We start from the raw sequence: 16,966 nt of genomic DNA, 5'->3' as shown, positions 1-16,966 counted from the left end.
ACAATGTTTTGTAATTTTAAATTCATGAAATAATGATAAGTATACAAAAACAAAATTATTTTGAAATCAATTATTTACTTGAATCATAAGAGTAATATATCCTTGTCACGATGACTTGTTTTTCTCTTGAGAATTTTACAATATAAAAAAATATTTTTACAAAAGGATATTAAAAACTCATAGACACTCATGCCAAAAGAATCATCAAAGCAATTTTTTTCACTCAGATCATTATCGTTGATATATTATTTTTTTTCTTGTTCAATCAAATTGAAAAATATTTTTAAAATCATAATCCACTCCACTTTCATGATAAGAGTTAATGATCAATATCAAATTTCTGGTATATATGAGATGTTGAAGATGATTGGATAATTGATTCAATTCGATCTCATTTCTACTCGCTGTTGATCGATTTAATTTAATTTTTTTGTGTTGCCAATTTTCTCCAATACAGATACAAATATCATATCATGTTACCAAAACTTTATTCAAAATTTATGATTTTGGTGTTAACGCTGTTTGTATGTTCATTTTTTACTAATGTTGATAGCAAATATCACAATCCACATTTCATTGGTAATCGAAGTGTCATTACACATTTAATGGAATGGAAATATGATGATATTGGTGATGAATGTGAACGTTTTCTTGGTCCATATGGTTATGGTGGTGTACAGGTTTCACCAGTAAATGAACATGCAATATTAGATCGTCGTCCTTGGTATGAGCGTTATCAACCTGTTGGTTATGATATACGAACACGTAGTGGTGATGAACAACAATTCCGTCGTATGGTAAAACGTTGCAATAAAGCCGGTGTTCGTATATATGTTGATATCGTATTAAATCATATGACTGGTGCTCAATCAGGTGGGTAGCGAAAATTTTATTTGATATGTTTTTTATCATTATTCATACAACAATTTTTCATTTTTTAAATTTTTTTTTCATAAATAAAAGGAAAGGGAACAAATGGTCATCATTATGATGGTAATACCTTACAATATCCTGGTGTACCATTTGGTCCGAATGATTTTCATGGTCACGAATCATGTCCCACACAAGATTTAGAAATTCATGATTATACAAATCCTAAGGAGGCTCGAAACTGTCGTTTGTCGGGTTTACGAGATTTGAAACAACAATCGGAATATGTTCGACAAAAACAAGTCGATTTTCTAAATCATTTAATTGATATTGGCGTTGCTGGATTTCGTTCGGATGCCTCTACGCATCAATGGCCCGATGATCTTCGATCTATTTATTCTCGCCTACATAATTTGAACAAGGAATTTTTTCCGGAAAATTCTCAGCCATTTATTTATCATGAAACTATTTATTATGGAGGAAATGGGATTAATTCGAATGAATACACATCTTTGGGCCGCATTATTGAATTCCGTTTTTATAAAGAAATCACAAATGTTTTTCGTGGCAACAATCCGTTACATTGGCTGAAAAATTTTGGAACAGAATGGGGATTGGTTCCCAGTGGTGATGCATTGGTTATGATCGATAGCCATGATTTACGTGTTGGCCATACTGGAAATTTAGGTTTCAATATTAATTGTTTTGAAGGACGATTGTTAAAAGCTGCCACTGCATTTATGCTTGCATGGAATTATGGTGTACCAAGAGTGATGAGCAGCTATTTTTGGAATCAAATTATAAAGGTAATGAATATATTTCTCATTCAACCAATTACTTCTTTTATTATACATAAACAAATTCTATTATTCTAATAATAGGACGGTAAAGATGTCAATGATTGGGTTGGTCCACCATCTGATAAAAATGGTAATATTCTTTCGGTACATCCGAATCCGGACATGACTTGTAATCATGAATGGATATGTGAACATCGATGGCGTGAAATATACAATATGGTAAAATTTCGAATGATTGCTGGTCAAGAACCTGTACATAATTGGTGGGATAATGGTGATTATCAAATAGCATTTAGCCGTGGTAACCGTGCATTTATTGCAATAAATTTGCAAAAAAATCAGAAAAATCTTCAACAAAAATTGCATACAGGTCTACCAGCTGGAACCTATTGTGATATAATCAGTGGCAATCTTATCGATAATAAATGTTCAGGAAAATCTATTCATGTTGATAAAAATGGTCAAGCTGATGTCTATGTTGGCCATGATGAATTGGATGCATTTGTTGCCTATCACATTGGTGCTCGCATTGTATCCTAATTTCTCATGAGAATTTTTTTAATGTTCTTTTTCGATTTTTCCATTTTTTTTTTGTTTATTCAAAAAAATAAAAATCATATTCACATTGTCTAAATTATTGTCTTTTTTTATTTACTAAATAAATATTTGATAAATATTCATGCATTTACTTGATGATGTAATGTACTTATCAGACACAAGAGGCTGGGGAAAAAATTCTTTGTTTATCATCTCCATTTTTATTTGATACAAAATGATGTGACAATATCAAAATAATAAACAAATTTGCCATTATCGATTTCATCATTCTTTGTTGTTTTTTCTTTGGTCGTATGTAAAAGCTATAACTTTCATATTGTTGGAAAAAACTTTTTGTTTTCCATATTTTTTGTTTGGTTAGCATTTTATTTATAGGGGTTTCACACTAGCAGCAATGTGAATGAAATATTTCAAATGCAATATTTCACTACATTTCAGCCTTATGGACTGAAATATTGCATTTGAAATATTTCATTCACATTGCTGCTAGTGTGAAACCCCTATTATGGCTATTTTTTCTATTATCTATTTTTAACATTCCCTGTATTCAATTAGTGAAAAAATGAATCAAAGTTTTTAAAATTTGTTTTGATTATTTTTGCTCATTACAGAATAGATAAAAAAAATCAAACACTACTTTTTTTTGATAATTTTATTTCTCAATTCAATTCTTTAATGTTAAAAATAAATATTATCGATGATAAAAATTCATAAACATTTATCATAGAGGAGCACACGCACACAGAAAACAATTTTTTTAATATTTGATGAAATGGCGTGCAAAAAAAATTACCTAATGACTTTCCAAGCGATATCATTTCATTCAAAATTAATGATTATGATGATTTTAATATGATTGTTCTATAATGAACCATATAGTCAATTAGGCAGGCAAGCGGTTTTTTTCCTTGATGGTTTCCAATGAAATCATTTCTCATATATGAATGTAAAATAAATACAATTTGTTAATATGACTATCAAACTGGTTATCGTTTTTTTCATTTGACAAAAAAATTCAAACAAAAAAATGATAAATGCTGCAATGAATTTTTTTTTTTCGTTGAATACTGACATTTGTCATCGTAGCATTGCATGTTCAAACATACAGAAACATAATTACAACGTCATTAGATCGGAAATTGTTGGCAACTAGATAAATATTTTGTGATTATATCAATCTATCCATATACACGTTTCCGTTGAAAATATTTCCGGTTGTTTTTTTGGATGAAAAAAACATGTAACATAATATTTTTAAAAAATCATCAATAAATAAACCTAATGAAACAATTTTTTGAAAATTGTCTTTTATTTAATTATAAAATAAACACCGTTAATTAGAATTTGTTCTTTTAAATTATTTAAATTATCAAAAAAAAAAAATAAAATAAAAAAACTTAAAAGATCATTATGATGCAATAAAGCTCTTTAAAAGTTTACATTAAAATTTTTCTTTAAATTATTTAGTGTTTTTCTCGTAGTATTATACTTTTTTTTCAACCGGTTTCAAAAACATTGTCTTTTAGTGAAAACTGATTATTAACACGATTCCATGATCATTACATTATTCTTGTTATCATGTGTATTGTTACTAATTATCATTATCATTATGGCTATAATATCTTCAACATTTCATGATTATTACGATTTTCAAACAATCGAAAAACGAATAAATTATATTGATAAAGATGAAACCGAAATATCAATAGCAGCCGATCATTTTCATCATCAACAACAATATAAAGAATATTCCGAAAATTCCAATAAAATATTTTCGACCAATATTTATTATCAAAATTCTCATCATCATGAATTAATAAACGAATTTGGCCATTATGATGATGATGACAGAATAAAACGAAATCATCATAAACGATGTCGATCAAAAAACCAATCGAATGATGTTGACAATCGCGATGATTATAATCAAAACAAAATCTCAATCGCTGAGCTAAATCATGTCGATAATAATAATAATAATAATCGTAAAACGAATAAACGGAATGCAATCTATTTCCATGCCCAAAGGTATGATAATGTTTTAGTCCAATGTTTTTGTCAATAGTCTGATGTTCATAAATGAGATTTTTTTTTCAATATATTTTGCAGTTCGATGAATCTTTTTGTCAATTCTCCATTTTCAATTAATAATTGTAATTTTTTTTCGAAACTAAATCAACTTATTCTGTTTTTCACATTGAAATATTAATCATTTATCAAATGTAAACACTTGAGAGAAGAGTTTGTTTTGGAAAGATTTGACTTCAAAATGAGTGAATTGTTGAGAGCTTTGTCAGAATATCGAATAAATACATTGAATGAATTGTATTGTTTTTTGTTCCGTTTTTTGATTTGAACCCTTGGAATACAAAAAAATATTTTATGTGAATTTTTTATCTGATTGTATTATACATTAATAAGACTAATGATAATCATTTTGTCAATAGATCCATCAGTTTAGAACAACAATTTCAAGCCAATACATTGAGTATTGATCGACAATTTCCTGGTTTTGAATCAATCGATAATGTTAAAATTCGTCGCCGATTGTTTAGTTTTCATCAACGAAATGCATTTGTCTTGGATTCTTTGAATTCTTTGTCAACAAAACAAAATGAATCTAGCAATAGGATTCAAAATCATGATTTAATGATTACCCGGACTTCAAGTTTCAACACCATTGACAATAATAATAATAATAAAAATCAAGATAAATTGCTGACGGAAAATTTTAATGATAATAACAGTGAAAAGCTACGGCAGCATCCGAACAATGTTAAAACAATTCCATTTCAAAGACAGACATCATTCGACGATGATGATGATAAAATTAAAGATTGTTTTCATCAGCATCTCGAAAATTCTATACAAATACCGATAAAAGAACCATTAATTCATCATATTCCAAATCATCAAGTTCATCATCGATTTCATTCATTATATCAACATCAACAACAACAGCAAAAACGCAATAATCCTTTTGACAATAATCATTACAATGACAATAGCATCAATTACCTCGAAAATGATGAATCTTTAAATCCTGATCGTTTGAATAAATTATCTAACAAAAGCGTAAATAGCCTTAAGCATGAAAATGATTCTTATCATTCATTTATTGATAAAGATATTCAAAATTTTATTATAAAATCAAGCAATGAAAATATTGGTTTGTATATATTGAAATCATTTTAATTGATAATGAATAACAAATATTGATTTTTGTGTAATTTTGTAGTAAAAGAAGTGAAACACGATATCCTTGATCGGTATGGTTATGAAAAAAAACACTTTAATTTCTATAATAAAAAAATTATTGTTAATGAAAATGATTGTATTGGTAAGAAAAAATAACTATTCATCTATTATACCCTATTATTTTTTTATAATGATGTTTTATTTTTCATTTAAATCCTATCATTCAAATAGTTCGAATCCTTTCTAGACCCCAAAGGCAACCGACATCAAAACAAACACTCAAATTGATAATGATTGGCGATTCTACTGTAGGTAAAACATCACTTATAAATCGCATTCGTACCGGAATATTTCAATCTGATCCATGTCCAACCATTGGTATTGATTTTCAGGTGAACATATTAAAAAATTTTCCAATACTGAAATTATCATTGATTCAAATTCATTCTAAAGACAGTACAAGCTAAAGTAGATAATGAATATTATGATCTTCAGCTATGGGATACAGCTGGTCAAGAGCGTTATCATTCAATAACAAGAAATTATTATCGTCATGTTCATGCTATTTGTATGGTATTTGACGTTTCAAAAGAGCAAACTTTCCTCAACGTCCGAAATTGGCTGACATCAATCGAAGATACTGTTTCCAAACCGATTCCATTGCTTTTGATTGGAAATAAATGTGATCTTCGATACATTAACAATGATGGCCAATTTAAATTCCTATCTCGACAATCTGGCCGACGTTTGGCTGATGAAATTGGCCCGAATTGTGTATTCATAGAGACTAGTTGCAAGACTGGTTTCAATGTTGATAACATAATGATTATCGCTACTAAAATGATTATTGCCGAACAAAATCGAAAAAATTACGGGAAAATTAATGATGGCCTAAAGGTAGCGAATAAATCGAATTATACCAAAAATTGCTGTTAATGTGATAAATAAAATCCTATGTGCTATCATAATAACCACTCAATTATATAGATTCCCTAACATATTCCGTTCTAGTATTCTTTTTGTAATTAAAGTTTAATTAGTCATTGATAACTGTCAGTAGATGATTATAATGACCAAATGTTGATAATTCCTGCTTCTGCCCGTGGCGGTTTTTTTTGTGAACAATTTGGCGAAGGTTGGTGAAGGTTTAATTTAAAAAAATAAAAAATATTAATATTATTTTTCATTAATAATAAAATTTTATTGTCAAATTACAAATATTTTAATGCTTAGATGGCTATTCGATGAATAGTGAATTCTTGATGACAAGACAGTCCCGGTATTGTTGCATTTGATGGTGCTAATGTTTTATGATGATTCAATATACGATCGGCACGACTTCGTCGATTCTGATATGGATTAGATGTGATCCATAAAACTAAAAATGCTATCAAACGATAAACGATTATATTGAAAATCAGCATTAAAATACAGAAAGTTAGATCATCTTGATCATGTGTCAGATGTAATTTGTACAATATAACTTGCAATTGTTTTCGTTCACAACGACCAAATCCATATTGTAATAAAATCAAAGCTTCAAATACAAAACGAGCTGGTAAAAATTTTGATAAAAATCCGTAAATATAATGAAGACGGTGTATCGGTGTTACTGAATTGCTAAGCAATGCGGAAACACAACTAAAGCCAACAAAATAAGCAATGAGTGTAGTAAAATCACCAGAAGCTAAAATTGCTAATAAATAGCCGACACCTTGTAAAGACATTGCACCTAATATGAATAAGCCGACGATCCAATAGAAGATATTTGGACGGATAACTTCATAGATATTGATTTGATAAGCAAAGAGAAAACATGAAAACAACAAGGGCCATATTTCAATTGTCATTTTCATCACATAAAATGCACCAGTGCTATACCAACCTAAATATCGATATATCAAACAAGAAACGAAATCATGAAATAATCTTGAAATATGATTGGCAAAGTCTTACCATTACGATGTTCATTACGAAAATAAATGAAATCTTTCGAACACATTAATGCACTCTGAAGAATAATCAGACCGAGAAACATGTTCGCATGGGTAATTGTATAGGTATAATTTGTTCGTAAATCCGAATCATCTGTTCGTTGTTGTTCAGTACGGGCGCACGTATTATTAAAATCATCTTCCAGATTTATGCAACCGGTCACTAAAGCGATTTTTGGATCAAATATTAGGCCCATAATTAAACCATCAAGCATTATACATAATGGAAAGATTGATAAAAGTATCCATTGAAATCCGCGAATAAAATAACAATAACGAATTATTAATATCCAGATCGAATGTAATGAAAATCGAACACGATTATTTGGTATGCCATCCAAGACTAATTGTGTCTCGTCATTCAGGCTGTAACTAATATCTTCAATAATTTTTGTCTTTGTTGCTTTTACAAGATTTTTTACTTGATAATCAGTGTGATCAAGACAAGAATATTTTATCAATTCTTCAATAGGAAATGAATTTTTATGAATATCATTGCTGGTTGAACATTGTGATAAATGTTGTCGTATTTCATTTGGATGACCAGCATAGACACAAACACCACCTTTGGCTAAGACATATACATCATCAAACATCATTAATACATCGGTATTCGGTTGATGAATAGAAGTAATAATGCAAAGATTATGTAAACGTGCTAATTTACGTAAGCAATCTGTAACAACTACGGATGAATTTGAATCCAATCCACTTGTAGGTTCATCAATACAAATCAAATTCGGCATTCGTAGCGCTGTTAATTCAATGCCTAAAGCTAGACGTTTACGCTCACCGCCGGAACATCGGTCGACCATCGTATCCCTTGCCTCTTGAAGATCTAATTCATTCAGGATGTTTAACGCAATACTTTCATGATCGACTTGTCCTTCTTCGGATACATTTTTCAGCCGTGAAGCAAAAATCAATAATTGTTTTGCTGTCATTCCGGGCATCAAATGGCCTGAAACTTCTTGTGTAATATAACATGTTTTTGTTGGTGTAAATTTACTCAGATAAAATTTACTCTCAACATTCAATCGAGTTTTCGATCGACCATTCAACACTTTTAACAGTGATGTTTTTCCTGCGCCAGATGGTCCCATCAATGCATTCAATGTGCTGAATCGAAATTGTCCGTTTAAATCACGAAGAATTAATTTCGATTTCTGAATATTCTGAATTGAACGAATTTCTCGCATGGATTGTGATGCAAATAATGTAACCGATCGCCATGCAATCATAATTTTTTCACGTGAAAAATTTTCGAATTCGATTTCATCATCATGTTTAGTACGAGATATTCGATCCATATCAATTTCAATTTTTTTAGGTAATTCAAAAATTTCCGAATAATTTATAGGTTTTAAATCGGCATCAGACGATTGGGTGAATGTCTTTCGATGTATTCGTATGCTGAAACGTAGAATCATTATCAGAAATGTTATCAAACGAATATAGGCAATCATGGCAAGCGTTTTTTGAACATCATTATATACAGTCAATGGGTCGACACCAAAATCTTCCAAAACAAATGATATTTCCATCTCTTTATCACATCGATCTATACCATAAAAAGCATAAATCAACCCGCTTGCTATTGGTTTAACTGGCAAAAAAATCGACATAATTTTAAGTATTGTGTTATTATCATTGAAAGTAAACATATAACCGAGACAGAATTGCATAGTGTTGACAATTGTTAGGCCACAAAGGATAGCAACTTCTATATATCCCAGTGATATTAAGCTAAACAGATGTCCAAAACTTTGCAGATATATGGCATATATCCAGATAAAATATAAAAAATTTCCAAATCTTGACCAATTTAAATGATGATCATCGACATAGCTGTGGTCGACAAAGAAATAGATTGATGCAGTCATATAAACAGCCATTATGCTTATTTCAATAAATCGAACAATAATGAATGACGAATAGAAAACTCCCATACTATACCATTCTTTGTATAAAACTATATTTAAAATTTATTTTCATAATTTAAAATAAACTTACGATTGTGGTGTTCATTTTTGAAAACTTTCAAAATTGGTATGAATGAAATGCTCGATATGCATATAATACTCAAACCAATAATTGTAAGCGAATATGCTTGATAAATCTTATATTCATCACTAAAAGATTGAGCCCCGAGTCGATCACGACACGTAAAATTATGCATCGATTCTTCATCCATATTCAATGGATAACAAGTGTCTGCTTGAACAATACGGTGATCAAACAATGTTGCTGTAACTAGAAAAATGGTTGTATAAAATATTGCTTGAAAAAATAACTTTCTATACTCGGCAACAAACACGATATAAAACATCCGACATATTTGCAGATAAAAATCCAAAATTGAGAAATTTTTTCGACCATTTTGAACACCTTTTTGCATAAATTGTAATTTTTCTAATGAAACTTTTTCATTTTCCTTTTGTAATTGCCCTTGTTCTTCAAGCAAAGTTTTATTGGCCAGCATTCGCACACTCTTATCGTTAATGCCTAAATTTCATTTTTTTAAATTAAAAATGCATCAATAATAAAGAAAACATACCTAGACAAGCAATTTTAAGATAAACTTCAATAGGCGGTTGTTCAAGATTTTCAAGCATTCTTAAAATTTCGGCATCAACAATTGTTTTTTCGAGCTTTTGGCGGAGATTATCTGGTGAATCCGAATAGATACAAACACCACCTTTAGCTAGAATATATAGTTTGTCAAATAAGGTCATTATCTCTGAGCTGGGTGCATGAATGGAACATAGAATTGTCATTCGATTTTTGATTAATAATCGTCGAAGACATTGCATAACCAATAATGCTGCATGACTATCCAGACCAGTAGTCGGTTCATCGATAAATAAAAATGTTGGTTTTTTCAACGACATTAATTCTTGAGCAATGGCCACACGACGTTGTTCACCACCGGAACAATTTTCGAATGGATTATCCAATATCGTTTCATCTAACAGTAATTCTTTCAAAACAGCTTGTGTATGCTGGAAGAATTTATTTTTCTGGCCTGGATTTTTAAAACGAAATGCATAGTATAATATTTGTCGAACAGTCATACGGCCAATAATTGTTTCATGAACATGTTGTTCAATAAAACGAATCGAACGATTTGATGATTTTTCAAGATGAATTTCCGAATCTTCACTCAAGCACGAATAAAAGGTACCATTTAGACAGTTAAGCAGTGTGGTTTTGCCTGCACCACTTGGACCAAGGAATCCATTCAAACTATTGCAACGTAGATGGCCATTCGAACGATTAATGATAATTTTACGATCACCACAACAATCCAAACTTAACCAGTTGTCGGCAACTTCATAATTTAGATTTTTCCATGCAATCGAAATTTCATTTATTTTCGGTGATTTTAATTGTTCATCATTTTTGGCAGGTATTGATTTGAACACCGGATTCATACATGATATTGAAAGTCGATCCTGTCGTTGATGTTTATCATTCATGGTTTTTGTTGAATCTGAACAAAAGTTATTTGTGTTTATGTGGTTAAAAAGGAAAAAAATTCGCACTGGTGTGTTGAAAACGCGTAAACAGATAATAAAAAATTCACATCAATTGATTGATGAATGAATCTATGATGCCTAATGGATATGGATTTTCCTGTCATGCCAAACACATCTATATGCAGATATTGACAATATATTCGCTCATCATGAAAATTTCAAGCAAAAACATTATAATCAAAAAATATTATCGACGAGAGGATACAAAACAAACATTCAACAAAAATAGCTGCCATAAAATTTTTTGTATTATCTTGATTTTATTCGTTTTCGATCAATATCATAATCATTATGGGGGTTCATATTTTGAAATAGAAGCAAAACGTAATTCAAGGTCGAGATTTTTAAAATAAAATTAAAAATTTTTATTGTATTAAAAAAGAAAAAAAATTCATGTTTTAATTATTCTAAATTAAATTATGATTAACAGAATGGTATACAAATTGAATATAATGGTATAGTGCTATTAATTTATTCAATGATATTAGCAAAACCATTTTCGATTAAATAATCACCAACATTAACATCGTCAACAATTAGTGAACACATTAAGTGATTTTTATCATGATCAAATTCCATAGTTAAAACTTCAGCTTTTTGTTCACAAATAAGTTGCTGCAATTCCATAGTGGTTTCTATTTCATCATTTTTAGGCGTAATACCTGTAAAAAAAAGAGAAAAATTTTCATTCAAATAAAAGAATCAATTTTGAAAAATAATCACCATAAAGAGAGGCACGAACTGATCGTGCTGGAAATGTGATGAGTTCTTCAGGTATTTCGTACAATTGTGAAGACTTATAGAAAGTTTCCATTCCTTTGTCCATTTCAAAACAATTGTATTCATTTGCTACATCATTGAATGATAATATATAAACACGAATGTATTTATTACGATGATGATCGGCTATAGCACCGTATACATGGCCAATTTTTGGGTTGTCAATTTTTTTAATCGAATCACTGGTCATAAAAGATTTTAACTTTAACTTGAATTTTTGATAGTCAGGATCGGCAATAAATTTCAAATAGAAATCACTTGGAGATGTAACCATTTTAACTTTCATGATGAATTGTGCGAATGATTCGGAAAGCAAAGGATGAGCAATCATCATGGATGATGATGATATTATTGGTTCGGAAATGTCCACATCTTTTTGAGAATGATTATTCGATAATTCCACCGGTGCATTGGGGTGTTTGCTTGTAGTTACAACCATATTGGCTTCAGAAACCATTTGTTGTTCAATAAAATTGACAATGTCAATAATTTCATCATTATTTTTACAATAAATATCAACTTTTTGTCGAGCATTGTCTTTTGAAAAAGCAATCCAACAATCAGTACTTGATAAAACGATTTTTTGCACAGCAAGATTAAATTTTGATTTATCGGGATGATTTCCAATTTTTTTATAACTTGCTTCATCAAATTCAAGTCCAAATTTAAATCCCTGTATTGGTAACTTCAAGAAATCGGGGTTGTCACTCAAGATTAAATCATCTTTATCAGCAATATATTCATAGCCAAGATCGAGAAGTAATACATGATACTAAAATATAGAATTGTTGATAATGATGATCATTGAGAATATCACAAACCTTTCGATCAGCAAATTTTTCAATTATTTTTGTCCGTAAATACATATCATTGTGGTGATCATGATAAATGAAAAGATTTTTCCATTGTGCCTTGCTTGTTTTTTCAATGAAAACTATCTCATCCCAGGATTTGTCACAATAATATGCATGCATATCACTTGATAATTTGGCCAAAGAATCCTAAAGGATTAAAAAGATTATATTAAATTGTAATCAGTAATCACTATAATTAAGATGATTGAACATACTCGATATTTTTTGAATTGGACAAATATCTCATTATAGTTCAGATATTTAGTGATAATGCAAGGGATTTTTTCATTGGGATTCGATGTATCAGGAATAGTCTCTTGTAATAAACAGGATAAATCCAAATCGGATAACATTGTGAAACTGTGTTTAATGTACTGAACAAATCAATCTGTTCTTAATTTATTTCAATGTGAAAAGAGCTATGGCATCGATGACACGTGGATGGAAGATTCGAGAGAAAAAAAATTGCAAATTGATAGAAATCGCCAAAAATATTGTTCACAAACAACGTGAAAACTTTCCTGATGTAATGTTCGTTAGTGTTTCAAGTCTATTGCGCATATCCAAAGTAAAAAAAAAGCATGATAATTCGAATTCGATTCATTTATTTTTGCACAAATACACGTGTAAATCATCAAGATATCGTTTATTTCACTCTATTTGAAGACATAGTTTGTATATTTTAGCTTTGGCGAATTTTAATCAAATACGTGAAGGCTATAAACAAATGATCGATTAATATCAAGGATTTTCTGCATCAACAATAGATCAATCTACAACAATGACATCAATGATTGGAAAACAGGCCGGTTGTAATTGTCGGGTGGCAAGATCAAAGGTAAATAGCGAATCAATTGAGCAATATCTTGAATACTTTGGTTGTATTATCGAGATGAACGGATGGAATGATGAACAAGCAGCGAACGGATTTCGTGCAGCTTTAGTTCCGAATACTCAATTGTGGAAGTCGGTTCTTGTGATTCCCATGGCCGATCGAAAATCATTTGCCAAAATAGCTGAGGCGTTACGGGTGTCAACTAGGCAACGTAGAGACTTGATGGTACTAAAATTTTTCAACCTGACCAGAAAACCTGGGCAATCATTGGAAGCCTTAGCTTTAAACATCCAAAAATTAGTAGAAGAGCTATACCCAGATGCTCCAGATAAAACAAAAAGATCCTTAATTCGTGATCGGTTTTACGAAGCTTTGGGACCTGATTTGATTGCTGCTATCGGAAGTTCAACAAATTTCAAAACTCTCGAAGAATTGAAGATCCAAGCTTTGTTGATGGAAGATGCCTTGTCGGAAAAAGCAAAGGCATCATCATCGAATAACAAAAATCAAAAAAATGGTAAATCAAAATATTGCGATCATTGCTGTAAAGCTGGGCATGATACCGAGGAATGTCGCTTAAAATCAAGAAAAATAAACGTTCGGCTTGCCAGATGAATCGTATTACATCCATTTTCGCATTGCAATAAGGTTCGCTAAAATTGGATCAAACGATTGCATCATTGTTGTCGATTGAGTAATGAATTGGTTCATTTGTTTTTCTGTAATCTGTATTACTTTGATAATTTGTTTAAATGTTGATAATGATCATTAATATTGAATTATAAGATTTATATTTTGTTAGTAATAAAAAAAAAATGCTTCCGTCACTCTGAATACCGATTCCAACCTTGAAATGAAAAGAAAATAATAAGTAGTATAAAAAACAATGAACTATTTTTTCAAGATCTGAAATGAGAATTGATCTTGTCATGGTAACGGTTTTTTATTTGTTTTAAAAACGCATGATGATCAACATAGAGTTGTCCATGGCATAGACAACAACGGCCGTAATTCGATCGATTTCGACATTGAAATTTTTTCTTCATTACAATTTTCGAATTTCACTTGTAATATTCTTCTCATATTTGCTTTAAAGAATTAACACGAAATAATGAGTAAAATTTCTAAATCATCCAATCAATCGAAACAGTTGTTCAATGAAAAATGTTCCATCATATCAATGCCAAAAATCAAAGTGATCCCATTACCTGAACTAATTGATCATCATGAGCCATTTTTAGGTGAGATAATTAGAAAAATTTCCAGTGTTGGGAATGTCGAAGAATTTGATTCGATACAACGAATAAAAGCGAAACAAAAACAAAATCGATGTTGGCAATTTTTGAAATCAACTTTCCAAATCATAATCATATCGGCTATTGCACTGATAACTTTATGTTCTTATTTTGTTTTCGATCCTATGATTAGTGATGGTTTGTTTGTCATTTTTTTTTGTGATAATGATTCATAATAATTTTCTATTTGGTTCAAATAGCTATCGAATCGCAATTGAATTTGGATGAAAATTCTTCCATGATAAATGCATGGCAACATCCATCATACCCCTATACAATGAAATTCTATCTGTTTGGATTGAAAAATGCAGCTGATTTTCTTCGAGGCCAACGTCCCATTCTAGTTGAATATGGACCGTTTGTTTACCAGTAAGTTCGTTTTTCTAAATGTATATTCATCAAATTCAAATTGGATTTCTAATTCAAGCGTGGACACAAAACGTACGATTACAAAATGGAAATCCGAATCCATTCAATTCACAGAACAAGCATTTTTTCATTTCGATCCTAATCTTTCATTGCCATTAGGAACCGAATTGACTGTACTCAATTATCCTCTTTTGACAGCTTTATTTATGGTAAAATCAATGATAAAAGAGAATTCTATTTTAGGATTCTTAAGTCCAGTTGTTCAAAATGTTGTAGCAAATGTAATTCAATCTAGTGGTGAGAAAATTATTGTACAAAGACAAGCACTTGATCTATTGGATGGTCATCGAGTAAAATTTTTAAAAAATGTTCAACGCCTTCTGAAACCGATCAAAGCTTTGGGCATTACATTCAATTCTGAATTGGAAAATATGGATTTTGAACATTATTCATTTGGATTTGGGCCTCAAAATTCTGGTCACAAATCAGAATTAAATGAACATTATCGTCACACAAAAAACGGCCATCTATTCGATGGAATTTATAAAATTGCTGGCAAACGAAAACTTAAAGATTTCCGTTCACCATGTAATGAGATCAATGGCAGTTCAGGCATATTTTTTGGGATGCGTTTGACAGCACCAGAGATTTCATTTTTTAGCAATTCTGTTTGCCGAAAAATCCGTCTGATAAAAAACTAGTAAGCACATTGAAACGAATTCTTATGATTATCCGAAAGATTATTTTTTCCATCTTTGAAACAGTACACATTATTATCGACCCCTTATCAAAGTTGTGCGTTATTCTGTCGATATTCAGTTGTTTAATTCTACATATCAGCCAAATCGATGTTATTGTTTACAATCAAAGTTATCCAAATGTCAAGGATGGCTAGATACATCACCATGTCTTGGACAATTACGAGTGGGTGCTTCTTTACCACATTTTTATAATAGTTTTAGACGACAAAAAACTGTAATAGGTTTACAGCCCGAATATTCGAAACATATTGGATATTTAGATGTAGAGCCAAATATTGGAATGCCAATCAATGGTCGTATTGCTGTACAATTCAATATGCGTATTTCATCAATACCAATGATTGGTTTACAATCCATACGCAATACAATATTGCCAATGTTTTGGGCCGAACAATCAAACACAATACAAACGCCAATGATTTATTGGCTAATGATTATATCATTAAGTTTTAATTATGGAAAATATTTTATTCTTTTTATTGGAACATTTATTACATTGATATGGTTTTATCGATTTTTCAAAAAACCATAATGTTGCTGAACAGTTTGAAATTACTAATTAATTAATTCGATAATTGAATTGAGGTCAATTAATCAACCAATAGGCTATATAATGAGTAGCCATTCCTAGTTAATTTTCAATGACTTTTGCTGCTTACCGAATTTCCTTTTTATGAATTGCATTAAATCAACGTTACGATTTCAGTTTCATAAAAAGGAAAAGAAAGAACATTTTTGTTGGAAAATGTATTGCCTGGCTATTTTAAATGGTATTTACTGACCACGTTGAGAGATGAAAGTTTTGACCGGGTAATTGATCATTTATTGGATAAACTTGGTTCAGAAGACATCACAAATCTGCGAATGGTTTGGAATTTATCGAATGTTAAATTTTCTTCATATGCATTTGTTTCAGAGATAGCATTGAGATTGGATCGATTGTTGATTCAAGCGAAAGAATTGGGTGTTTCCCATGAATAATTAAATTGCTATTTATTGAAGCAATGAAGTTAGTGATTAGTTCGCAATAAACGATTGGAAACATCTTTTTTACCGGAATCTAATGAGAAGATAATAATAAATGAAAAGATCTCATTGACTTCAGATGACGTG

At 30.4% G+C, this 16,966-nt stretch overlaps 6 protein-coding genes across 6 annotated transcripts in view; 4 read left to right on the top strand and 2 right to left on the bottom strand.

Annotated features, from left to right (window-relative positions):
* LOC113788347 (uncharacterized) overlaps window positions 1-16,966 on the top strand; it is a 69,315-nt gene that overhangs the window by 22,114 nt on the left and 30,235 nt on the right. The window lies entirely within an intron of this gene.
* Window positions 366-2,304, top strand: LOC113799864 (alpha-amylase-like). Its single transcript, XM_027350563.2, has 3 exons — window positions 366-873; window positions 964-1,676; window positions 1,752-2,304. Exons 1-3 carry the CDS (start codon window positions 474-476, stop codon window positions 2,208-2,210), a joined length of 1,572 nt encoding a protein of 523 aa, XP_027206364.2. The 5' UTR covers window positions 366-473; the 3' UTR covers window positions 2,211-2,304.
* LOC113790393 (uncharacterized) lies at window positions 3,291-6,605 on the top strand. The gene is made up of 5 exons (XM_075824620.1): window positions 3,291-4,256; window positions 4,676-5,397; window positions 5,467-5,568; window positions 5,658-5,818; window positions 5,880-6,605. Exons 1-5 carry the CDS (start codon window positions 3,781-3,783, stop codon window positions 6,360-6,362), a joined length of 1,944 nt encoding a protein of 647 aa, XP_075680735.1. The 5' UTR covers window positions 3,291-3,780; the 3' UTR covers window positions 6,363-6,605.
* On the bottom strand, window positions 6,573-11,137 carry LOC113799509 (uncharacterized). Its single transcript, XM_027350154.2, has 4 exons — window positions 9,978-11,137; window positions 9,434-9,925; window positions 7,383-9,380; window positions 6,573-7,311 (listed from the first exon to the last, which is right to left on the bottom strand). The coding sequence occupies exons 1-4, from the start codon at window positions 10,897-10,899 to the stop codon at window positions 6,656-6,658; spliced, it is 4,068 nt and encodes a 1,355-aa protein (XP_027205955.2). The 5' UTR covers window positions 10,900-11,137; the 3' UTR covers window positions 6,573-6,655.
* Window positions 11,310-13,060, bottom strand: qin (tudor domain-containing protein qin). Its single transcript, XM_027337771.2, has 4 exons — window positions 12,809-13,060; window positions 12,561-12,740; window positions 11,683-12,511; window positions 11,310-11,621 (listed from the first exon to the last, which is right to left on the bottom strand). The coding sequence occupies exons 1-4, from the start codon at window positions 12,944-12,946 to the stop codon at window positions 11,431-11,433; spliced, it is 1,338 nt and encodes a 445-aa protein (XP_027193572.2). The 5' UTR covers window positions 12,947-13,060; the 3' UTR covers window positions 11,310-11,430.
* On the top strand, window positions 14,040-16,385 carry LOC113799832 (scavenger receptor class B member 1-like). The gene is made up of 4 exons (XM_075824892.1): window positions 14,040-14,861; window positions 14,924-15,092; window positions 15,151-15,792; window positions 15,857-16,385. The coding sequence occupies exons 1-4, from the start codon at window positions 14,540-14,542 to the stop codon at window positions 16,383-16,385; spliced, it is 1,662 nt and encodes a 553-aa protein (XP_075681007.1). The 5' UTR covers window positions 14,040-14,539.

Source organism: Dermatophagoides pteronyssinus, unplaced genomic scaffold (assembly GCF_027571235.1).
Source record: "Dermatophagoides pteronyssinus isolate colony J.1.1.1.1 unplaced genomic scaffold, Derpt_VIB-CSIC_2022.12 sq0002, whole genome shotgun sequence".
Lineage (NCBI taxonomy): Eukaryota > Metazoa > Arthropoda > Arachnida > Sarcoptiformes > Pyroglyphidae > Dermatophagoides > Dermatophagoides pteronyssinus.
The sequence above is the reverse complement of the archived record's forward strand: the minus strand, read 5'-3'. Positions and strand labels throughout refer to the sequence as shown.

Coding starts and splice junctions, on each gene's coding strand:
- LOC113790393 (XM_075824620.1), top strand. CDS start 3,781: ATGATCATTACATTATTCTTGTTATCATGTGTATTGTTACTAATTATC. Junction 5,569..5,657: donor TAATGAAAATGATTGTATTG/GTAAGAAAAAAT, acceptor TCATTCAAATAG/TTCGAATCCTTTCTAGACCC. Junction 5,819..5,879: donor CCATTGGTATTGATTTTCAG/GTGAACATATTA, acceptor TTCATTCTAAAG/ACAGTACAAGCTAAAGTAGA.
- qin (XM_027337771.2), bottom strand. CDS start 12,946: ATGTTATCCGATTTGGATTTATCCTGTTTATTACAAGAGACTATTCCT. Junction 12,741..12,808: donor TCCAATTCAAAAAATATCGA/GTATGTTCAATC, acceptor TTAATCCTTTAG/GATTCTTTGGCCAAATTATC. Junction 11,622..11,682: donor AGTTCGTGCCTCTCTTTATG/GTGATTATTTTT, acceptor TTTTTTTTACAG/GTATTACGCCTAAAAATGAT.
- LOC113799509 (XM_027350154.2), bottom strand. CDS start 10,899: ATGAATGATAAACATCAACGACAGGATCGACTTTCAATATCATGTATG. Junction 9,926..9,977: donor TCTTAAAATTGCTTGTCTAG/GTATGTTTTCTT, acceptor AATGAAATTTAG/GCATTAACGATAAGAGTGTG. Junction 9,381..9,433: donor CAAAAATGAACACCACAATC/GTAAGTTTATTT, acceptor TTTTATACAAAG/AATGGTATAGTATGGGAGTT.
- LOC113799832 (XM_075824892.1), top strand. CDS start 14,540: ATGAGTAAAATTTCTAAATCATCCAATCAATCGAAACAGTTGTTCAAT. Junction 15,093..15,150: donor TATGGACCGTTTGTTTACCA/GTAAGTTCGTTT, acceptor TTCTAATTCAAG/CGTGGACACAAAACGTACGA. Junction 15,793..15,856: donor ATCCGTCTGATAAAAAACTA/GTAAGCACATTG, acceptor TCTTTGAAACAG/TACACATTATTATCGACCCC.
- LOC113799864 (XM_027350563.2), top strand. CDS start 474: ATGTTACCAAAACTTTATTCAAAATTTATGATTTTGGTGTTAACGCTG. Junction 874..963: donor TATGACTGGTGCTCAATCAG/GTGGGTAGCGAA, acceptor CATAAATAAAAG/GAAAGGGAACAAATGGTCAT. Junction 1,677..1,751: donor TTTGGAATCAAATTATAAAG/GTAATGAATATA, acceptor TTCTAATAATAG/GACGGTAAAGATGTCAATGA.